The 19,398-nt window shown below is 33.1% G+C and overlaps 5 protein-coding genes across 5 annotated transcripts; 2 read left to right on the forward strand and 3 right to left on the reverse strand.

The window, feature by feature from the left end:
* Nucleotides 1-566: 566 nt before the first annotated feature.
* Nucleotides 567-2,633, reverse strand: LOC130446576 (THAP domain-containing protein 1-like). Its single transcript, XM_056782928.1, has 2 exons — nt 1,814-2,633; nt 567-1,678 (listed from the first exon to the last, which is right to left on the reverse strand). Exons 1-2 carry the CDS (start codon nt 2,109-2,111, stop codon nt 1,554-1,556), a joined length of 423 nt encoding a protein of 140 aa, XP_056638906.1. The 5' UTR covers nt 2,112-2,633; the 3' UTR covers nt 567-1,553.
* Nucleotides 2,634-2,796: 163 nt separating this feature from the next.
* LOC130447012 (bis(5'-nucleosyl)-tetraphosphatase [asymmetrical]) lies at nt 2,797-3,664 on the forward strand. Its single transcript, XM_056783605.1, has one exon. The coding sequence runs from the start codon at nt 2,850-2,852 to the stop codon at nt 3,387-3,389; it is 540 nt and encodes a 179-aa protein (XP_056639583.1). The 5' UTR covers nt 2,797-2,849; the 3' UTR covers nt 3,390-3,664.
* Nucleotides 3,330-6,204, reverse strand: LOC130447013 (RNA-binding protein Rsf1). Its single transcript, XM_056783606.1, has 2 exons — nt 6,071-6,204; nt 3,330-5,737 (listed from the first exon to the last, which is right to left on the reverse strand). The coding sequence occupies exon 2, from the start codon at nt 5,731-5,733 to the stop codon at nt 5,194-5,196; it is 540 nt and encodes a 179-aa protein (XP_056639584.1). The 5' UTR covers nt 5,734-5,737; nt 6,071-6,204; the 3' UTR covers nt 3,330-5,193.
* Nucleotides 6,205-6,591: 387 nt separating this feature from the next.
* Nucleotides 6,592-9,193, forward strand: LOC130446349 (peroxiredoxin-5, mitochondrial). Its single transcript, XM_056782551.1, has 3 exons — nt 6,592-6,811; nt 7,086-7,220; nt 8,814-9,193. Exons 1-3 carry the CDS (start codon nt 6,704-6,706, stop codon nt 9,135-9,137), a joined length of 567 nt encoding a protein of 188 aa, XP_056638529.1. The 5' UTR covers nt 6,592-6,703; the 3' UTR covers nt 9,138-9,193.
* A 781-nt stretch (nt 9,194-9,974) lies between these two features.
* On the reverse strand, nt 9,975-17,843 carry LOC130447086 (malate dehydrogenase, mitochondrial-like). The gene is made up of 5 exons (XM_056783743.1): nt 17,547-17,843; nt 15,580-15,765; nt 14,476-14,673; nt 12,375-12,607; nt 9,975-10,197 (listed from the first exon to the last, which is right to left on the reverse strand). The coding sequence occupies exons 1-5, from the start codon at nt 17,841-17,843 to the stop codon at nt 9,975-9,977; spliced, it is 1,137 nt and encodes a 378-aa protein (XP_056639721.1).
* Nucleotides 17,844-19,398: the final 1,555 nt, after the last annotated feature.

Here is a 19,398-nt window from a genome sequence, read left to right on the forward strand (position 1 = left end):
AATTTGACTAAAACTCTTGTGAATATTTTTAATATCTCCCAAATGTTAATATCCCAGATCGATTTAATAAACGGATGAAGTGTCAAATTTAATTGTAAACTAGTTGGTCATTGGTCAGATTTGACATTCTCAAATTTCTAGTTCTGTAATTCATTTATCGTGGATTGATGTCTAGATTTTTAATATCTGGAAATATTGGTATTCCCAATTTACAATAAAACAACTCTCATCAAAAAAATTTCTTCAATTATCTAAATTAAAGGCAAAAGTAACATTAACTCACTTTTACTAATTCCACATTTTCTCCGTCTGTGATTGGTGCAGTTAATATTTTGACATGGTTCGATTAAATAATCGGATGAAGTGTCAAATTTAATGTAAACTGAATGGTCATTGGTCAAGAATAGTTCACCAATAGGATTGCTCAATAAACTGAATGTGTCTGCCATGTGCGTGCGAAAAATCGCCATACGTGACGTCACCTGCAGACCTCGACCGGTCTTAACTCTTTGTTGAGCTAGACTATTTGATGAGTTTAAAGGTCAATTTTAACAAAAATACAGTTATTTTTTTAAGTTTTATTCATTATTATGAATTAATATTAATTTAAAATCCAATTTCCAATTATTCAGTTAATTTTAAATTCCATTTATAATAGGTATACAATGAAGAAAAGAAATTAAGGAAAATGAATTATTTTTTAAAATGATCTGTATTTTATAATTAGTAAAACAGAAGCCATTAACAAACTTTAAACTAAAAATTAAAAAGTAAAAACAAATGAAATGATTTAAACTGATTTATGAAAAATATTTCTAATAATAATCTAAATTATTAAATTTAAGAAAAATAATAAAATATCAGATATATATAAAATAAAGAGATAGGTAGAAATCTGTCAATGAGTAATTTTGAACATTTTTTTCCAGTTTTTCTGCCGTCATCTTCATCCCCTTTTACAGACTTTCTCTTCAAATTCGTGCTTTCAAATTTAGCTTTTAGATTTCTAAAATTTATTCTGATTATAGTCCTTAATTTACAAAAAGCCTTAATTATTTTAAATGGATAGTTCGAATCTTTTTTAAAGATTTTCTTTGCTAAATTAAAAACAACACCTGGCCCTTTTCTGAACGATTCTCCATGATGGCTTTCAAAATAAGTGTTCCAAGTTTTAACTTTTTTTAAAAATTCTTCTGATGGCTTAGTGAGACCACCGTACGACAGTTGTTGAATCCAAGAAGGAATACTAAGTACATACGAGTGTTCTTGTGTCATTTCGTATGTAAAATCACCCAGACTTGGAAAAATATTTTTGTATTTTTTAGCAAGATAACCAGCAATATAGTCTAGAGCATCATTAGTCGTTTCCTGTGAATTTTGATGATAATCTGAGCATGAGGATAAATCAGATGAAACTGATGAAAAAGAAGAACTGCCTTGCGTTTCGTTAATATCAAAGGACTGCTCAGCTTCACTGGCAACATTCGCAGTTTTCAAAACATTTGGGGCGATGTACTCTTCCAGTACTTTTTCATCAGTGTTGACACCTGACCCTAAGATACCAGTCTTTCTTCTCTGGAACTGATGCTTGAACTACTAGCTTCACTTGTTGATTTTTTTGAATACAATCCCAAAGTAGGAACTGCGGTTTTTTTCAATATTTTTCGTAGTGGTAAACCTAAAATACATATACATATTATATATATTTATGAACAAATTGAGTTACTAAATTTCATTACCAAAATCATTTTGGGACAGTATAGACTTTGAAAGCTATAAACTATTACACTAAACAATTAAATAATTCACCAACCTAATAATTCATTCTGTAAGTCTCTTTCATAATCCTTTTCTGTGAAATGAACTGAGCAGATGTAGCTAGTATCAGGGTTAAATTTATCTTCCCGTTTGCATCGTAATATCCATTCTTTTCTCATAGTTTGGGAAACAAGATCTTTAGCTTTGGGAAACCGATGAAATATAAAATATTCATGTTCTTGCTGCCTTGTTTTATAGGTATTACCACAACCATACACAGCACAACGTGTACCAGGCATTTTGATTTTTGGACATATACTACATGCACTAAAATCAAACAAACAAAGTTTCATTTAGCAAAAAAAAGTAAAATAAAAATCTAGATTAGTTGCTGGACAAATGCAAACCAACCGACCAAAAACGCTGTTATGATTCGCCCATTTTTTTAATTTTTTATTGTGGTGTATAAAGAATAGAAATTTAAATAAGCCAATTAAATTGTCATTTCTGCTCAGCTGGTTTTCTTTCAGCCAGTAACTGACTTGGATTTTAATTTTTATTTTGCTATTTAAATCCAGCTTTAATATAACAAAACATTTTTACCTACCCTTGAAAGTCTCACAAGATTATTTTGCCTTAAACAATAATATTGTCTTTGTTCACTATTCTCCACATATACAATACACACAAATAATAGTTTTTAAAACGTAGAACTAAGTAAAAAACGAATTTCCAACTCTTCAATCACTTGTACGACCTTTTCGAATTAACAAAAACACAAGCAATACCGCACAGCGTAAATGGTAAACAAGCCGTCGAGGTCTGCAGGTGACGTAAGCATCACTTGACCTTGGCTCAAGAATTGGCGTATGTACGTCTTATGGGATTGATCAATCCTATTGGTCAACTATTCTTGGTCATTGGTCTAATTTTACATTCCCAATGTTCTAGCTCTGTGATTCGTTGAACCATAGATTACTTTCTAATCTTCAACATGGTTTCCTTTTCCTTTGTGGTTTTGTACATAAGTTTTATCTATGGAATGTAAACAATTTGACATTGACAAGACAAAGGTTCATAACATTAATTTAATGTATAATGAAATTACTGACGACCCGTTACGAGAATATGTTTTGAAAATAATTCAGTTAGATAAAAACCACTTATCCCAGTTAACGAGTGTTTACAGTATGGGGAAAAAAGTTGCGGCAGGATTTGTGATATTCAGATTATCTAAAACAATAGAATATCTACTTCTCCAAACGTCGTATGGAATAAATCACTGGACACCTCCAAAAGGTCATGTCGATCCAGGTGAAACGGATGTAATGGTAACAGCATTTAGAGAAACTCTCGAAGAATCCGGATTACATGAGGAAGATCTGGAGATATATAAGGATTGCAAAAAAATATTGAATTACCAAGTTAATGGAAAACCCAAAGAAGTTCATTACTTTTTAGCAAAACTTGTGAATCCTAAAGCGGAAATAAAGTTGTCTAATGAACATCAAGATTTTAAATGGCTAGAAATTGGTGAGGCTTGTCGCATTGTGGGATACGAAGATATGCAATTGACTCTTAAAGAATTTAATGAGTATATTATCAAAACAAACAATAATTTAAGTAAATAAATAAAATTTATCTATATGTTACAACATATATGATTACTACTGTTTTTAAGAGAATTAATTTGAAAAATTCCAATATTTTGGTACAACAGTGAAGTGAAAAATTTATTATTTTGAGTAAGGTAAGGCATTAAAACACACTGAATTCCAAATATTATTCAACAATGAAATGTGTAAAAATATATTTTTTATAGTTAAAAATACTATTGAGCCCTTGAAAACTTTTCGAAAATAATTATGATTTTATAAGCGTTATTATGAATAAACCAAATAATGAATCAGCAGAGTTTGGATTTAACATGGCGTCCACTCTCATGGCCACAATGTCTGTCATGATATGGGATTTAATTCTTTGGTTATTTTATGTAGAAACTATGTAAACAAAAGGAAGAAGGTAGAGTGTTTCTCCAGTTAGTTTTGGTTTTATTTATAATTGAAAAGATTTTTTTATTATAACTTAGTAATAATGAATAAAGACCTAAAACCAAAATAACTGGTGTAGTTAGTCACACATGGTGAAGTCAGGTGGAAACTGAATGGAGAAAAGAAATTGTACTTTTCTTTTGGTAACAAAATCTTATTTGTATATTCACTCTTTAAAGCTTATTGGTGGTTGGAAATGAAGGACAAGATGTGAAATGTGGATAATCGAAACTCTAAAAGGCTTTTTACAATTTTATTGTAGGTACATTAAGTATTATTCCACTTGTCAGAAACAACAAGATGATACATATAAAATATACAAATCAATATTCAAATGTTTATACCACAATGCAAAGAAATGTCTTAAATATTAAGTTAATTGTGGCATACATCGTAAAAACTTAAAAACAAAAAAGTCTATGATTTATGTATTTTACAACTCAAAAATAATTTTTTTTTGATGAATTTCAATGAACTTATAATAAACTTAAAACTAATGCAGTCCATTAGTGACAGATCAACAGATAAAAAGTCAAATATGAAAAACGTGAAATTTATTTTTAAATTTTCAGTATTTTTAGAAATCAGGTTGCAAAATATTTATTTTCATTAGAAGTTTGTGAATTTAGGGTATTATTTAGAAACTGAGTCATAAAAAATCGAAAAATTGGTATTTTTTTTTTCATTTTGAAATGAATAAAAATGAAAAAATTGGAAAATAAACTTTTTTGACCAATAAGATCCAATGCTACTCAATGTTGGGTTATATAATTTATTATTTTCAGTCTACATAACCTGAAACTTTATCTTCTAATTAAAAAAATAAAGGAAGTTCCTCAACCTAAGAGGGACGCCCCCATCCACTAGCAATTCACTATAAATCGTCAGTCCACAATCTCAAGTTTTAATTTGGTTTTCAAACTCATTTTTAATTTAAAGGCGACAACAAAAAATAAATGAAATTAACGTAAAATGATTGAGTATAAATTTTTCGATTTTTTATGACCTAATAATTATCAAAATTATGATCTCAACAGAAAAATAAATATTTTGCTCTTTAATAAGAATTTCTTTTAAAAAAAACTGTTTAGGAACCATAACCATACTAAAAAATTGATTATTTTCCTATTGAAATCTTAAATCCCCCCATGATGATTTTAAAAATTCATGTTAGTCTAATAAAAACATCACAAATCATAATTTTGTTTATTGAGTTCTAAATTTAAAAGTATTTTATTATCAGTTGGATTCCCTGTTAATTTCGAGATTTAAGTAACTCAAGAAAAACTTTACGATAAAGAAACTGTGAAAATTTCATGATAAAAAGAAGAGATTACTAATGAACTTACATTTCTACAATACCTACATATTACAAACTAAAATCCTAATCCCTACGCCTTGGAGGTCCAGAATTGGGTGACCTGGATCTGAATCTATCGCTATTAAATCTCCCGCCTCCTCTACCTCCTCTGGAACCGCCTCCTCCACCGCCGCTGCTACCATATCCATTCCTCGAAAATGAATCTCTTCGTCTATCATAACTCCTTCCTCCAAATCTATCGCCTCGACTACCTCCGTCTCTTCTACCTCCTCCATAACTATCGAAACCTCTCCTACCGCCTCGGCTTCCTCTGAAACCTCCACCACCGCCTCTGGGACCTCCACGACGTGGTCGTCCTCTAGCTATTTCCACTCTCAATTTAGCACCCAAAAATTCAGTGCCATTCAAATTGTCACAAGCAGTTTCTGCATCAGTGAGACTGTTAAATTCGATGAAAGCAAAACCCGGTGGGTTAAAAGCTACCCAAACAGAATTAAGTTTCCCATATTTTTCAAATTCACCTTCCAGATCCTCCTTTTTAATGGATTCAGTAAGTCCTCCGACGTACACTCTAGCCGTTCTATCTCTCGATCTGTCGCCCATAATTCTGTGGAACGTAGAATTTCGTAGGTAATAATGAAATTATCTGTAGCTCGGCGAATACGTATTTGTAATATTGGAAAAATTAAAAAGAATATAAGATAAAACGTGTAGTTATTGTTTGTCTTTGAAAGCATGACGATTTGAAAAACAATACTTAACTAAAACGCAGTAAGTCGTCGTTAATTATCTTATTGTGTAAAATTTTAAAACAAAATGTCGGAGCTGCAGGGCGTCAAATGCAAATAGATTTATACAATATTCGCCGCCAAAACGTAAATTGTATGTTAATATTAAACGAAGGATGCGTAGATCCAAGGACTAGTTTTACAGTAGTTACCCAAATTCGAAGCGATGCGATGCGAGGTACCCTGCTTTCGTAGAAATTGACACAACGTAGAAACACTCTTGCTATGAAGCTGAAGGTAAGCGGTAAACAAGAGTTGATTGAAGCACAATACAAATCGATTTCGGTACGGACAGGAAACGGAAACTCGACAGCTCTGTTCGTTGCTAATAGCAACTTTCGGAACATAAGTACTCTCAAAATGAGCGTGTCATGATTATAAAATCTAATTATGTAATAGTTAATACTAAATTTTATATTAATTAATTTCTTAAACTAATCTCAATTTACTGTGTTTCAACTAATAGAAAAATATATAAATAAAGTATATGGTAATAATAAGATAAAGTTTTTTATTGATCTATTAAGAAGCAAGTTGTATGAGTTACGGCATTACAAATTTGGTTAGAGCAGCAATCTAATGAACGATAAATCAATAGGCGTGATTGAAATTTTTACATACTGAACCATAGAAATAATGCGTATTTGTTGACATATTTAGCCATTGTCAATCCAATAGTAGAATTTAACCTTGATCTCGCCTATCTTTGTCTTATTCACAACATTCAATGGCATATCAAAATCTATAAGAGAAAGAAAGAAAACTTCCTAAATAAATACAAAAAAATGAATGTCACCATAAACGCCGGAAGAGTTGCAACTGGAATAATTAGACAACAGTTAAATTTGAACATCAAAAGATATTTACAGTTTTCCTCTGTAAAAATGGTTAAGGTAAGTGAATTGATGTTACATAATAATGCATATCGTACGGGTATAAAAATTTTTAATAACAAAAAGGCTTAAAGAAAATTTTGTTGATTGAATAAAAATTGTAAATGATAATCGTAATATTCGCTAGTCTAGAAAAATACTTCGTAATTGCAAAATTCCTAGATCAATATTTATTCGTTTTTAAGATTTTAAGACTTAGCAATAACCTACAAGAAAAATATTTATTTCTTATTAATTTATTGTATTGTTGAATAAAAATTATCAATTTTTTTAGATAGGTGATTCAATTCCTAATATAGATCTGTTTGAAGATTCTCCAACCAATAAAGTGAATATAGCTCAATTATCATCTGGTAAAAAGGTTATTATTTTCGCAGTACCTGGTGCATTTACTCCCGGATGTTCGAAGGTTAGTAATCTATTGTGTTTTAAATAAATGTCAATGTTTTATTAATAATGGAATTGTTTCGAACACTAAATGAAATATTGTAACTCATTCATTCGAAAAAAAAACTCCACTTACATAATTTCTACAGGGTAATCAACTTTTGTACCAATGTAAAGCGTCATATTTTGAAATTTTTCATATATGTACAGGGTTTTATCTATTGTGTGACTTCCATTAATGCAAATTCATAGATATGTGTGATGTACATAGTCTAATAAACAGTTGATGTGTTTTTGATTAGAAATATTAAAACAATACAGGAGTTCATCCAATCAAAGGTGGTTTAGAAAGGCATTTGTATCAATGGGTGATGTTTCTTTGTTTCGGGCTACTATTAGACCATATTTTCCCTTTTTATATGATAAGAGATGCTTCAGACTGTCATGGTACTGCCCAGTCTATTATCAAACTTCAATCTTATTGAGCATGCTTGGGAACTGTTGAAAAACTATGTTACAAATGTTTTCGTTTTTATTATTTTGATGATTATTTTATAAAAAAAAGTCAATTTTGAGAGTTAGACTTATTATTTCAAACTGTAAAAATATGAAAAATCAACATTTTTGTACAATTTTTGTCATTTGTTTATTTTTCTGTATAGATTACAAAAAATATATAAAAACATACAAATGTAAATAAATATTTTCGTTTTTTTTTATTCCCGTGATTTATTTTATGTAATACTATATCAAACATTTCAAATTTTGAATTTTTTCCAAATGCGCCAATTTTCTTTAATCAAATTAAAATCTTAACTCCATAAATTTAATGAAGACAATCCTGTATTATGAACAAATGTCCTTTTCTGTCCATTTTTACTCGCGTGAACCTCGTAATTAACGAATACCACTTTATATAATGGATGTAAAGACTTTTTGGTATACTGATTTATACTTGAAAACATATTTTTTTAATATGGAATATTCCAGAGCATTGTGAGATCATTCAGATCGTTGTAGAACTTTATAGATCATTGTGTAAAATCAAAAATCATTTTGGAACATTACAATTCAATTTGAAGGATTCCAGAAGTTTTTGAAACTTTCCAGAACATTGTGGAAGATTCCAGATCATTGTATAACAGTATAGTTCATTTTTGAACATTCAAAATCATCTTAGAACTTTACAGATTATTGTGGAAGATTCCAAATCATTGTGGAATGTTACAGTTTATTGTGGAAGATTCCAGATCATTGTGCAAGATTACAGATAATTATGGAAGATGCCAGATCATTATGGAACACTACAAATAATGGTGGAAGATTCGAGATCATTGTGGAAGATACCAGATCATTGTGGAAGATACTAGATCATTGTGGAAAATTCCAGATCATTGTGGAAGATTCCAGATCATTATGGAAGATTCCAAACCTTATTTTCGTCGTTTTTGACTTTTACAACACGTCTGTTGGAATAACTGGAATCATAGTGAAAGAACTGTTTCAAAAATGCATTTAAATGTGTCTTACTTCAAATAATAAATAGTTTAAAAATTAATAAAATTAATTTCGATTATAAAACTTGTAGGTAGGTTGAAAAGTACATTATTTTCAGACCCATTTGCCTGGTTACATCAATAAATCTGAAGAATTGAAAAGTCAAGGAGTCGATGAAATAATTTGCGTGTCAGTAAATGATCCTTTCGTGATGTCCGCTTGGGGAAAAGAACATAAAACTTCAGGCAAAATTAGAATGCTCGCCGATCCATCGGCGGCTTTGGCTAAAGCACTAGATCTTTCCGTCGATATCGCTCCACTCGGTGGTATCAGAAGCAAAAGATATTCCATGGTTATCGAAGATGGTAAAATTACATCATTGCAAGTTGAACCCGATGGTACCGGATTATCTTGTTCTCTAGTAGAAGCCATTAAATTGTAAAATTTCATGTTCATCACGATATTGCATCTTTAATAATATATTAAGTTGAAACGAAATTTAGTTTTTGTTATTTTTATATACGAGGGGGGTCAGTGGATTCGCAACTTTTACAACTGAACTGGTAAGTAGTCTCTTGAAAACTATAAACTTTGTTTGTGAGATGTAGTTGAAGCTCTTTGCAGAAATAGTGCTAAATCAGGTGAATATGGTGGTTATTGTAGCGATTTGTATTAGAATTTAAGGATTTTGTTTAGTAAACTGTCCTCGTACTTTTTCTTTGTAAAAGTTTTTCATTCAAATAGGATGATGTAATATGTATGTAATATGAGTGAGATTAATTTGAAATGTGTTTTTGTTATAATTTAGTCATTTAAAAAAAATAAATATTTGTGTGTTGCAACTATTTAATTAAATCAATTTAAAACACAATCGTGTGCGATTCTGTTGTTTTCGGTGTATTGACATTGGGCGCTTGCGTATTAATGTGCTTATTCCAGTTTCTTCGAGTAATCGAACGTTAGGTTATGTTCAAAATCATATTTGTTGGGCGATTATATTCGAAGAAATACGTTTATTATGACATTTAAAGTCATAAAACCTTTACGAAATCTTGGGATAATATATTTTTTAAAAAAATTAGGCGTAAAAATTTACATTTAATAAAAAATTCATTGAAATTTTTCGACTTTTATACGAGGTGTCGAGGTGGTATGATATGAATTATTGCCTTTCTGGGTAAGAAGCCGGAACTAAAAACTTTTTACTCGCTTTCTCAAACTAGATTTTAAAAAAAATGAAACATTTTTTTTTCTTATTATATTTGAATAATTTTCGAAACTACGTGGTTTTTATCAAATTCAGTTCGGTTTGTTTATCGATATATTTTTGTGCGGATATTTCTTTTTTACGATCCACGGTTGTTCCGTAAATTGTTTGGGGTTCACCGGTAACGAAACTTTCTCCTAATCGAATACATTTTTTTATACTAACGGCAGCTTTTTGTAGCGCGTGTCCTTCTTCCCCGTTCATTTTCGGCATATGGGTCGACGATATACCGTGTCTGCCTAAAAACAATCGATTCAATAAAATTATCACGACTCTAACTCTCTACCAAAAAATTAAACCTCAAAAATGGAACTATTTCACCCATTTTTCATTATACAAGGTGTTTCGTGTTGAATACACCGACACTCACAATTACACTGTCTGACGTGCGCTCCGCTAGCTGAAGGTAAACTCAGTCTCTGAAGACTGTTATCAAAACGCGCGCCAGGCACTGTGATTTTGAGTGGTGGTGTAAACAGTGTTTCGAGAATAATGTACTCGACTAAAAAGAATGATGAAGCTGGTATAGATCTCTCGACATACAGGATGACTTATTTGGTCACTAATAACGCAATCAAAATACCTTATTTGCGGATCAAGAACACCTTAAGCTGTGGAATGGGAAGAAAAGCGAATGGTTTCAGTCATATCTTCAGATCCTCTACAACTGATTTATCAATACATAAATCCTAGAATTTGACCTAGTAGAAGAGCTACTCCAAGTCTGGAAATCCTACTTGTGCTAGGACGAACAAAGGCACTGTGAAAGAAGTACCCAGGCAATTGTGCAAATCTTGGTAGTGGTGAAATCATTGATGGATGATGAAATGACTGATGCTATTGATCTTTCGATATAAAGGTGACGATCTGGCCAATCTAGGAGCATCTGTAGCATCTTACTCGCGGATTAGAAACACCTTGAGAATAGTAAATTAAAGAAACGCAAATGACTTCAGCGATACCTTTATGTCGTCTGCAACTGATTTATTAACACATAAAAAATCCTAGAATGTGACCTAGTGTAAACCTCTCAAGGAGCCGTTGAATATTAACGTTGGTGATGGAACCCAGTGGCCGCCATTCTTGTGCGCGTCTACGTACGGCATGGGGAGATGGTCAATGTCAAAGAAAAGCTCTTTTTTAAGAGCTTAATCCAAAGAGGAATTAATCGTGCTGAGGGATAAATGGTAGCTAAGTAAATGTCTCGAAGAAATACCAAAGGCTCTGCGATTACAATCGATATCGAAGCTCAGACCATACTAGGCAAGAGAACGTTGATTACATATAAATGAGTAGAAAACGAAATGGTAATGAAAAGGATTTTTCAAAGACCAACCAGCCATATATCAATATAAGTGGACAATGGAAAATACTGTTTTCAAGAAGTTACTCTTTTTGAATATCTGACATACATGAAGAAATTCAGTTGGTGGAAACAAGAATTGGAAAGAGCACTAAGATAACAAGCCATAAAAGCAGTGTTGAATTCCAAAATATTATAAAGATCTTGAAAGATCAGTGAACATGGCAAATCCTCGAGGGACCACGAAACCTCCCAAAACATCGGTTTGCACCGATTTGCTCAAGCGATGCAACAGTGGTGCGGAATTCTAAGGTTTCTTCGACCTCCGCTCATGGATTCCAACCCGAAGGTCCAGGTGAAGCCTGTTAAGAGGCCCAGAATTCCCTAGTTCTACTCCCATCGAACAACGAATTAACTGCAAACGACTTCAAACTGCGTCCGCAGTGAGTCCCGGTGCTAGATGCGCTGAGTCTAGCAGAACAACCCTATACCGCCTTCAAGGAATAATAACTGCCGGACTTCATTGACGCGTCAACTGGGTCTTCTTGCCGCCGTGATACCAAACACTCTTCTACTGATTAGGAATCACATCCCAATTCGTCAAAAGGTTGAAGTCAAAGCGCTTGATTGACTTTTCAATGATATCGGTCTTTGGTAATCAAAAGATCTATGTGATTAAGGCGTTAGCCGCCCAGTATTCTACTATAAATTGTGTCTTAGTGGGAGAGGTAATCCAAAGTCCAATTCCGGAAATTATCCATGAACGAAGTCGATCAAAGGGACTGCAAATGAAGTACCAGGCAGTTAGAACAGACTCCTCTCTTATTAATGGTAAATTCATTAATTGAAATATCTATTGATGCATCACTTATCTAAGAATTGTTGCTGCTTCTAGTGTTCCATTTAACAACTACGAGGGTTATTCAAATAGTAAAGAACGAATGTAAAACGTTAGGAAAGTAGTTCAAAACAAGTTAACACCAAAAATTTAGTTTTTCAATAACAACTTGATTGATTCAAATATATGCAAAGTGGAAATTGATCCTTATAAGCCCGAACAACGATATAATGTTTCTATAATCAGTTCCATTGGATTCGTGATAAAAAACTTACCAAATTTTATTATTGACGTCATATACGGTAAGAAATTCCCGATGTGACCAGTTTGACGAACGAAAGCGCATTCTACACAGTTTGTATCACCATTATAAGCTTTTATTAACGAATTTATAAAACGGTATATACCCAAAGCTGGTATCAAGTACATTCCTTTGCAATTTTCGTGAAGTTTTAGTATTTCGTTTTCTGTACCGACTATTTGTTTTTGTACATCCGATGAAAGCTGAAATGAGCAAGAACGACGATTGAAAAAAAAATTTCAAAACACCAAAATTTTAGAGGTGGTTCGCAAGCATGGAACATTCGTCTAGGCCTACCAAAACGGGGTAAAGCACGTCGAGAATCAACGCAGTGAAAACGTTGGAGGTTTTCTATATCAATCAGTTTATGTGTTTATCCTGGGACCCCTTAATAATGCTGAGAGATGCGTTAGAATCGAAGCTGAGCTCCCTCATCCATAAACCTCTATTCACATTTTCTCAAAGTGAAACGCTAAGTAACTCCAGAGCACTACATCTGGGAGCGCTTGAAATAGAAGATGAAGATCTCTGGTAATTAAAAGAAGTGGGATTGAGGGATCAGCTGTAAACATTGGGTTCTTCAAAGTTACAACAAGAAAGGGGGAGTCAATAGATCCTTTAGGTCGTAGGGTATACGAGACTCCAAATATAAATATGCATATATATCCCTCGTCCATGTGAGGATTCAAAAGAGCGAGTACATTCCAAAAAAAAAACGAATAGGTCATAGCTCCTTGGTTAGAGTCAATTAGAAACCGTAAAAGTATCAGATTCATCTTATGAGCCAATGAGAAACAGTTATTTCAGTACCGTGACCATCGAGAGAAGAGATTCCTCACCTTCTCGTGTTGCCAACTGTTCTCTCTAAAAAGGTATCAACACAAATAAGGTGAGGTTAGGTAAATACGATTTCCATGAACTTGAGACAAAATTCGTTGGATTCTCTTTTTGAGTATTGATCTCGTATATTTACAATCTTAGTCTTAAAACCTCTTTTTTCTTAAAATATCCTCGAGCTCGGAGCCCAGATTAAATACCAGTCCAGAGTCGTGGCATTCCACTTCTAACACACCTCAATAACGAAGTTTCTTCGAAACCAGAGGAATAAATAAATAATAATATTGATAAAAAAAGAATAAACGGTCTGGTAATCCGATTGTACATCAATATTAAAAAGAGGGACCTCACAGAATGGAAGTAACAGCTCAGGATTCAATACTCAATACGACGATTCATTGTCATTGAAATATACTGACGATTTAGCGGCACTCATTGCTGAGGTTAAAACTGAATCAGGTGATGCGGGTGGACAACATCTGGGTGGAGGATATTAAACTGTCGTTGGCATTGAACAAGACCAAAGTAGTCAGTCGTACAAAAAGAGGATCGTTTACATTGTTCCTATTCAAGTGGAAGATTATACAAACGGCACAGCTAAGATCTTAGCTGACAAAACCGCAACGAGTTGATGGATCGGTAGCGAGTAAGAGGCGGTTGCTGATGAGCCCAGTCTAGTCAATACCTTTGTATGGGGCGGAAATGTAAAGGCGAAGCCCTGAGAATAGAAAAGTCTCAAAATAGACTAGCACGGGTGCAAAGGTGCAACTTATCGCAAGGTCTCAAAGCCGGTCATAATGGTGATTGCGGGTAGTATTCCTCGAAAACTTCTTGCTTTTGAAAAAGAAAAGTTTTGTTGAGAACAAGATCAAAGAGAAAGCTGGACGCAGCGATCAGTACCAAGCTTGAAACCTCGGATAGAGACACACCATGGTAGAGTTGGATATCACCTCACACCCTTTCTAATCGCACATCGGCGAACTGTCAGTTGATACTATCATGGTGAAGATATCGAGAGAAAAGAACCACTGGAATGTGGTTTACATTCAAGGAATTCTACGTACCAAAAAGGCTGATATAGATCGCGATTTGAGATGTGTTCCAGTTTGGTGTTTAGAAGAAGATGCGAAGGTTTCAGTTGATGGGGGGAAGTTTCAAACTTTCAACACTTCGAGCGTAAATATCAAGGTTGAAACTAAAGTAGTGTAGATCGAAAAATAAGTTGAATACATACCGTAGTTTTAGTTTTCGGTCTTACTTGGGATAAGATAGCAACGAGACACTCATTACTCAAACCCCCTACTATGGGACATATTACATCTATTGGTTTCTGCTTGTCTTTGGCAGCAATTATACTGTTCGCTATCATAGATACAGAATTTTTTATTCCAAAGATTTTTGTCCAATCGTAAACTCCGGCTTTCTTGTATTCCTATCAAATAATTATAATATTTTCGAAAGTAGACATTTAAAAAAAACACGATAATGGATTGGTACGTAATCTCACGTCCTGGTGTTGTTAATGGGCCACCACGATGGGATCATGTGATTTGGTCTTCTGTTTTTGGAAAATTTACAAGGCCGATGTCCTTTGGAAAGCTGATCAGGCACTTTGGCTCAAAACTTTTGATATTATGAAGTAAGATGTGAAGCGTGCTTGAATCGTGCTCTTGTGAGATAGATTTGCTGATTTCAGATTGTCGAGAGACATAATAGCAACACTTTTGGCTACAACGAGAATGGATTTTGGGTCCATTGGTAGATTTGCTGGTTTGTTTCGTCGTTACTGGAGAGATCGGGCTCCCAAACTATCACTCACCAATTCTTGTAGGATTTTCTTGCACTCCACTACTAGACTAGATTCGACCGTTATGGCTTGTATGGCAGATTATGGTTTTGATTAAGTATCACGCACATTCTATTACAGCGCGTACACTTGGTGTGTCTTCCGTAAAAGCCTGATTCGGCCAAGACATATGCGTGTCAAGTAGCTCCATTATTTGGTATAGTGGACTTCAATTCACCTTTCTGACAGATATTTGTGCCTCCAAGATCCTTTTATTAACAGTTGTAGGCACCATTTGGTCATTGACCATTAGAAAACACTAAATTACATTAAATTTTATAATGTCACTGATATTATGTCCAATCCAATTCCCTTGGAATAAGAAACTTATAGTACCAAAACTGAAATTTCTGAAGCAATTTATCTGCTCTACTTTCCACTTTTTGCCATCTAACAATTGAAAACTATTAAACTTGGCAATGCAATAAGTTGATAATATTTATATGATATTTAATAATGAATATGATATACCTTGATGATGAAGTAACTTACCTCAGAGACTAGTGGAACTAATGCTTCTACTGGAGGTTTTGCTATGCAAAATATGGCGTTGGGATTGAATTCAGTCATATTGAGAGCTGATATTCTGACATCGTCAACGTTTTTATCAAATGTATCATTTAAAGTTTCTTTGGATGATTCCCTATCACCACCAACTATCACCACAATGTTCGCATCCTATCAAAAAGACGATTTAATTTTTTGATATTCAACGCAAAGTTCAAGAGAAGCTGTTTTCACATAAATGTAAACTCGCAAGGAAAACCGATTTATCTTTATACCTACCTTGGGCAAAAGACAAGTGACGAGTGGAAAGAAGAAGAACGTAACCATCTGTCATTATATAGAAATTCAAAGTCAGTAATATGCAAAGTCATGTTACACGACGTTTTTTTACACTGATGATCAATTAATTACGTCAAGTTTCTAAAGATCGTCCTACAACCCCTAAAATTTCAAAATAAAAAGGAGTTTGAGTGATGTCCTACATCATCACATTTTTCTATTGGAAAAATCACATAAAACAAGCAAATACTAGCTGATTTGTTTATTATTCTTTAACTGTGAATTATTTCTTCGGTGTTTATGATTGTAGTTTAGTCCCAATTATGATTTTCACTTTATGGACCAAGAAATATTTTTATTTGCCGTTGCCGCCGAATTAAAAATACCTTTACGTATCGTGGACTACACGTGACAAAATATGGCATCCATCAGGAGCGTTGGTAATAGAAAACTTTCGGAGCGGTCTCGAAAAAACACAACCGCTGAAGATAAACGTATAGTATTGATCAGTATACTTGATCAATGACTCATAGGCCCAGAAATAGAAGCTCAGAGTAATGAATCTAGAGATCTGTCTTTGAGTACTTGTACAGTGGAAAGGAGATCTAGAGAAGCTGCCTTTTTGAAAGAGTGTTAGTGAAGAGAACCCTTTAAAGATGTCGAAATAAAATTAAGAGGTGGCAGTGCGCTAAAGAACATAAAAGTTGGACGCATGAAAAGTGGGAGAGAGATTTATGGAGCAATAAGTTGAAGTTTGCGGTTTTTGAGTCTAAGCGAAAAGTGTTTGTGCGCAGGTCAAAGAAAGAACGGATGTTAGATCCATGTGTGATCCTGGCTGTGAATTTCATTAAGACGACATTTAAAATTAAACAGACAACAAGATAAATAGGATCAGAATCAACGTTAATACTAAAAATTTGCCTAATACAATAAATGACCAGAAAATTTTGAGAAATATATATTTGAATACTCGTTTATCCAAGCACTAGTTTCAATTTTTGACGTAGTGTTTGATATATAATTGCCTAATTTTGAAAAAAATAAATTTTACAACATTGAAGACCGATACCACAATGCTGATACGTTTAGAATGTAAGTTTCCTTAACACGCGAATGATGATTTCACTCACATTTCGGATATTTCGTTCAGTATTATCATTAGAAATGTCAAAATTGTACTTAAGGTGAAAACTCTTAAACATAAATTGTAACTACTACTAATGTGGCCACTCGTCAACAAGTTGCCTCCATAATTTCCTATCCTCTACTCCTCCACCAAGTCTTCACCCACTTGGTCATTCCATATTGTTCTTGGTCTTCTTAATGGGCGGCTTCTTCTACCTTCTGGTAGACCTTTCCAACTCTTCTTATTGTTGTCTCTTCTTCTTAAATGGCCCAGCCACCTAAATCTTCTATCTCTTATCACAGCCACAATATGTGGTCGTCTGTACCGGTCCCTGAGTTCTCTGTTTTTCAGTATTCATAAATGAAAACAGTCAAAAGAAATAAAGGATAAAAATCAAGGTAAGAATTTTCAAGTAAAAGCAGTTTATGTTAAAATTTTAAACCCTCAATTCGTAATCGTTGATCAGCTTTAAAGGAGGGAATTTATAAATTTGGTGTTTCGTTTCCAAAAATCCTCGTAACCCAAAATTATTTATAAAAAAACTTACGGTAATTGCATCTTTTAAGACCATTTGCCCAGAAAACGATTTTATTTGTGCTTTCGTATCAATGTGACTCAAATCCTCGGCAATACCACGTATCGTTTTATTCGCATCATATAGTCTTAACTCTCCTATATACGGACTCTGCTTTAATAATAATGCAACATTTTTACCAACCCCGGTAGCAGCGTTCAGTAGAGTAACTATAGGTTCTTTCGGCGGTGGTACGGTTGAATTTTCTCTTAAGTGGATTATTTTCGAACTCAGATTTCTGTTTAAATTTGTTATTACTGAGAATATCATGATACTGGAATTTAATTTGTTGATTTGTCGAAATGACAGTTTTGTCAATACGACAAGTATCGTAACTTTGACTAGAGAGGTAGAAAATTTAATTTTATTTAAATACGTAAGCTCCTAAGCTTCATTTCATCTTCATTGTGAAACATTCTAATTTGTTTTTTTTTTCATTATCATATAATTTTTGATATTTTACGTGACAGGCTGAATAACTGAAATGATCGTGTCCATTCTTCAGCGGACTGAGTCCTCTATTTATTTTTTTATCTGTGGTTGTATTTGACATTCTTCTTTTTTTAAATCTTTTGTTAGAAAGTATAGAAGTTAATTCAGTTAACTTCTCACCTTTAATACGTTCGCAGTCAACCATTTTCTACTATTTTTAGTCAGTAAATGATTTATTTTTTCATAAAACGTTATTATAATTTCTTTTTTTAGAGCTAGAGTTTTAGAATGTTGGAGTTATTTTAAATTATCGTGTTTTTTTTTGAAGTTTTTTGACGAAAAAGAAAGGGGCTAGTCGAATTCACTATTTCAATCAGTTCAAAATTGAAAAAAATAGTAAAAACAATCATTTTGATATTATACTAGAATGATACACATGATTAATTATTCAAGAGAGTGGGCATTCTATTCATATTTCAATCAGAGTTTAAGACCAACATTCTTCTTTTTTTATATCAACAATAGGTTTGTGCTTGAACATAGAATGTTAAAAAGTACAGAAGGTGGTTGGTGTACTCGTAAATTTTGAATTAATTTTTTACAATCGAATAAAAGGTAAGCAAGAATCGTTTATTGCAAACAACAAAATGACGATATCTGACCAAGTTAGATGCAAACTCAAATATATGAGAATTGATGAAATTCGACTTTAAATTAGTAAGATAGACTTTGAAAATTTTCAATCAACACAAAGTGGCAATCGACCTAAACTGGCAACAATGGTTGTAATTGACGATATCTGACCAAGTTAGATGCAAACTCACTCAAATATATGAGAATTGATGAGATTCGACTTCAAATTAGGAAGATAGACTTTGAAAATTTTCAACCAACACAAAGTGACAATCGACCTAAACTGGCATCAATGGTTGTAAATCGACGATATCTGACCAAGTTAGATGTAAACTCACTCAAATAAATGGGAATTGATGAGATTCGACTTCATATTAGGAAGATAGACTTTGAAAATTTTCAATCAACACAAAGTGGCAATCGACCTAAACTGGCAACAATGGTTGTAAATCGACGATATCTGACCAAGTTAGATGCAAACCCACTCAAATATATGAGAATTGATGAGATTCGACTTCATATTAGGAAGATAGACTGAGAATTTTCAGTCGACCTAAACTGGCATCAATGGTTGTAAATCGACGATATCTGACCAAGTTAGATGGAAACTCACTCAAATATATGAGAATTGATGAGATTCAACTTTAAATTAGGAAGATAGACTTTGAAAATTTTCAATTAACACAAAGTGACAATCGACCTAACTGTCATCAATGGTTGTAAATGAACGATATCTGACCAAGTTAGATACAAACTCACT

This window comes from Diorhabda sublineata, chromosome 7, assembly GCF_026230105.1.
Source record: "Diorhabda sublineata isolate icDioSubl1.1 chromosome 7, icDioSubl1.1, whole genome shotgun sequence".
Classification (NCBI taxonomy): domain Eukaryota; kingdom Metazoa; phylum Arthropoda; class Insecta; order Coleoptera; family Chrysomelidae; genus Diorhabda; species Diorhabda sublineata.

Excerpts from the sequence above, each read along its gene's own strand:
- LOC130446349 (XM_056782551.1), top strand. The coding sequence starts at position 6,704 with ATGAATGTCACCATAAACGCCGGAAGAGTTGCAACTGGAATAATTAGA. Across the intron at positions 6,812-7,085 it reads CCTCTGTAAAAATGGTTAAG|ATAGGTGATTCAATTCCTAA; the intron begins GTAAGTGAATTG and ends CAATTTTTTTAG. Across the intron at positions 7,221-8,813 it reads TTACTCCCGGATGTTCGAAG|ACCCATTTGCCTGGTTACAT; the intron begins GTTAGTAATCTA and ends CATTATTTTCAG.
- LOC130447086 (XM_056783743.1), bottom strand. The coding sequence starts at position 17,843 with ATGATATTCTCAGTAATAACAAATTTAAACAGAAATCTGAGTTCGAAA. Across the intron at positions 15,766-17,546 it reads TCTTAAAAGATGCAATTACC|GATGCGAACATTGTGGTGAT; the intron begins GTAAGTTTTTTT and ends TCTTTTTGATAG. Across the intron at positions 10,198-12,374 it reads TCAATAATAAAATTTGGTAA|ACACGGTATATCGTCGACCC; the intron begins GTTTTTTATCAC and ends GTTTTTAGGCAG.
- LOC130447013 (XM_056783606.1), bottom strand. The coding sequence starts at position 5,733 with ATGGGCGACAGATCGAGAGATAGAACGGCTAGAGTGTACGTCGGAGGA.
- LOC130446576 (XM_056782928.1), bottom strand. The coding sequence starts at position 2,111 with ATGAAACTTTGTTTGTTTGATTTTAGTGCATGTAGTATATGTCCAAAA. Across the intron at positions 1,679-1,813 it reads CTTACAGAATGAATTATTAG|GTTTACCACTACGAAAAATA; the intron begins GTTGGTGAATTA and ends TATGTATTTTAG.
- LOC130447012 (XM_056783605.1), top strand. The coding sequence starts at position 2,850 with ATGTATAATGAAATTACTGACGACCCGTTACGAGAATATGTTTTGAAA.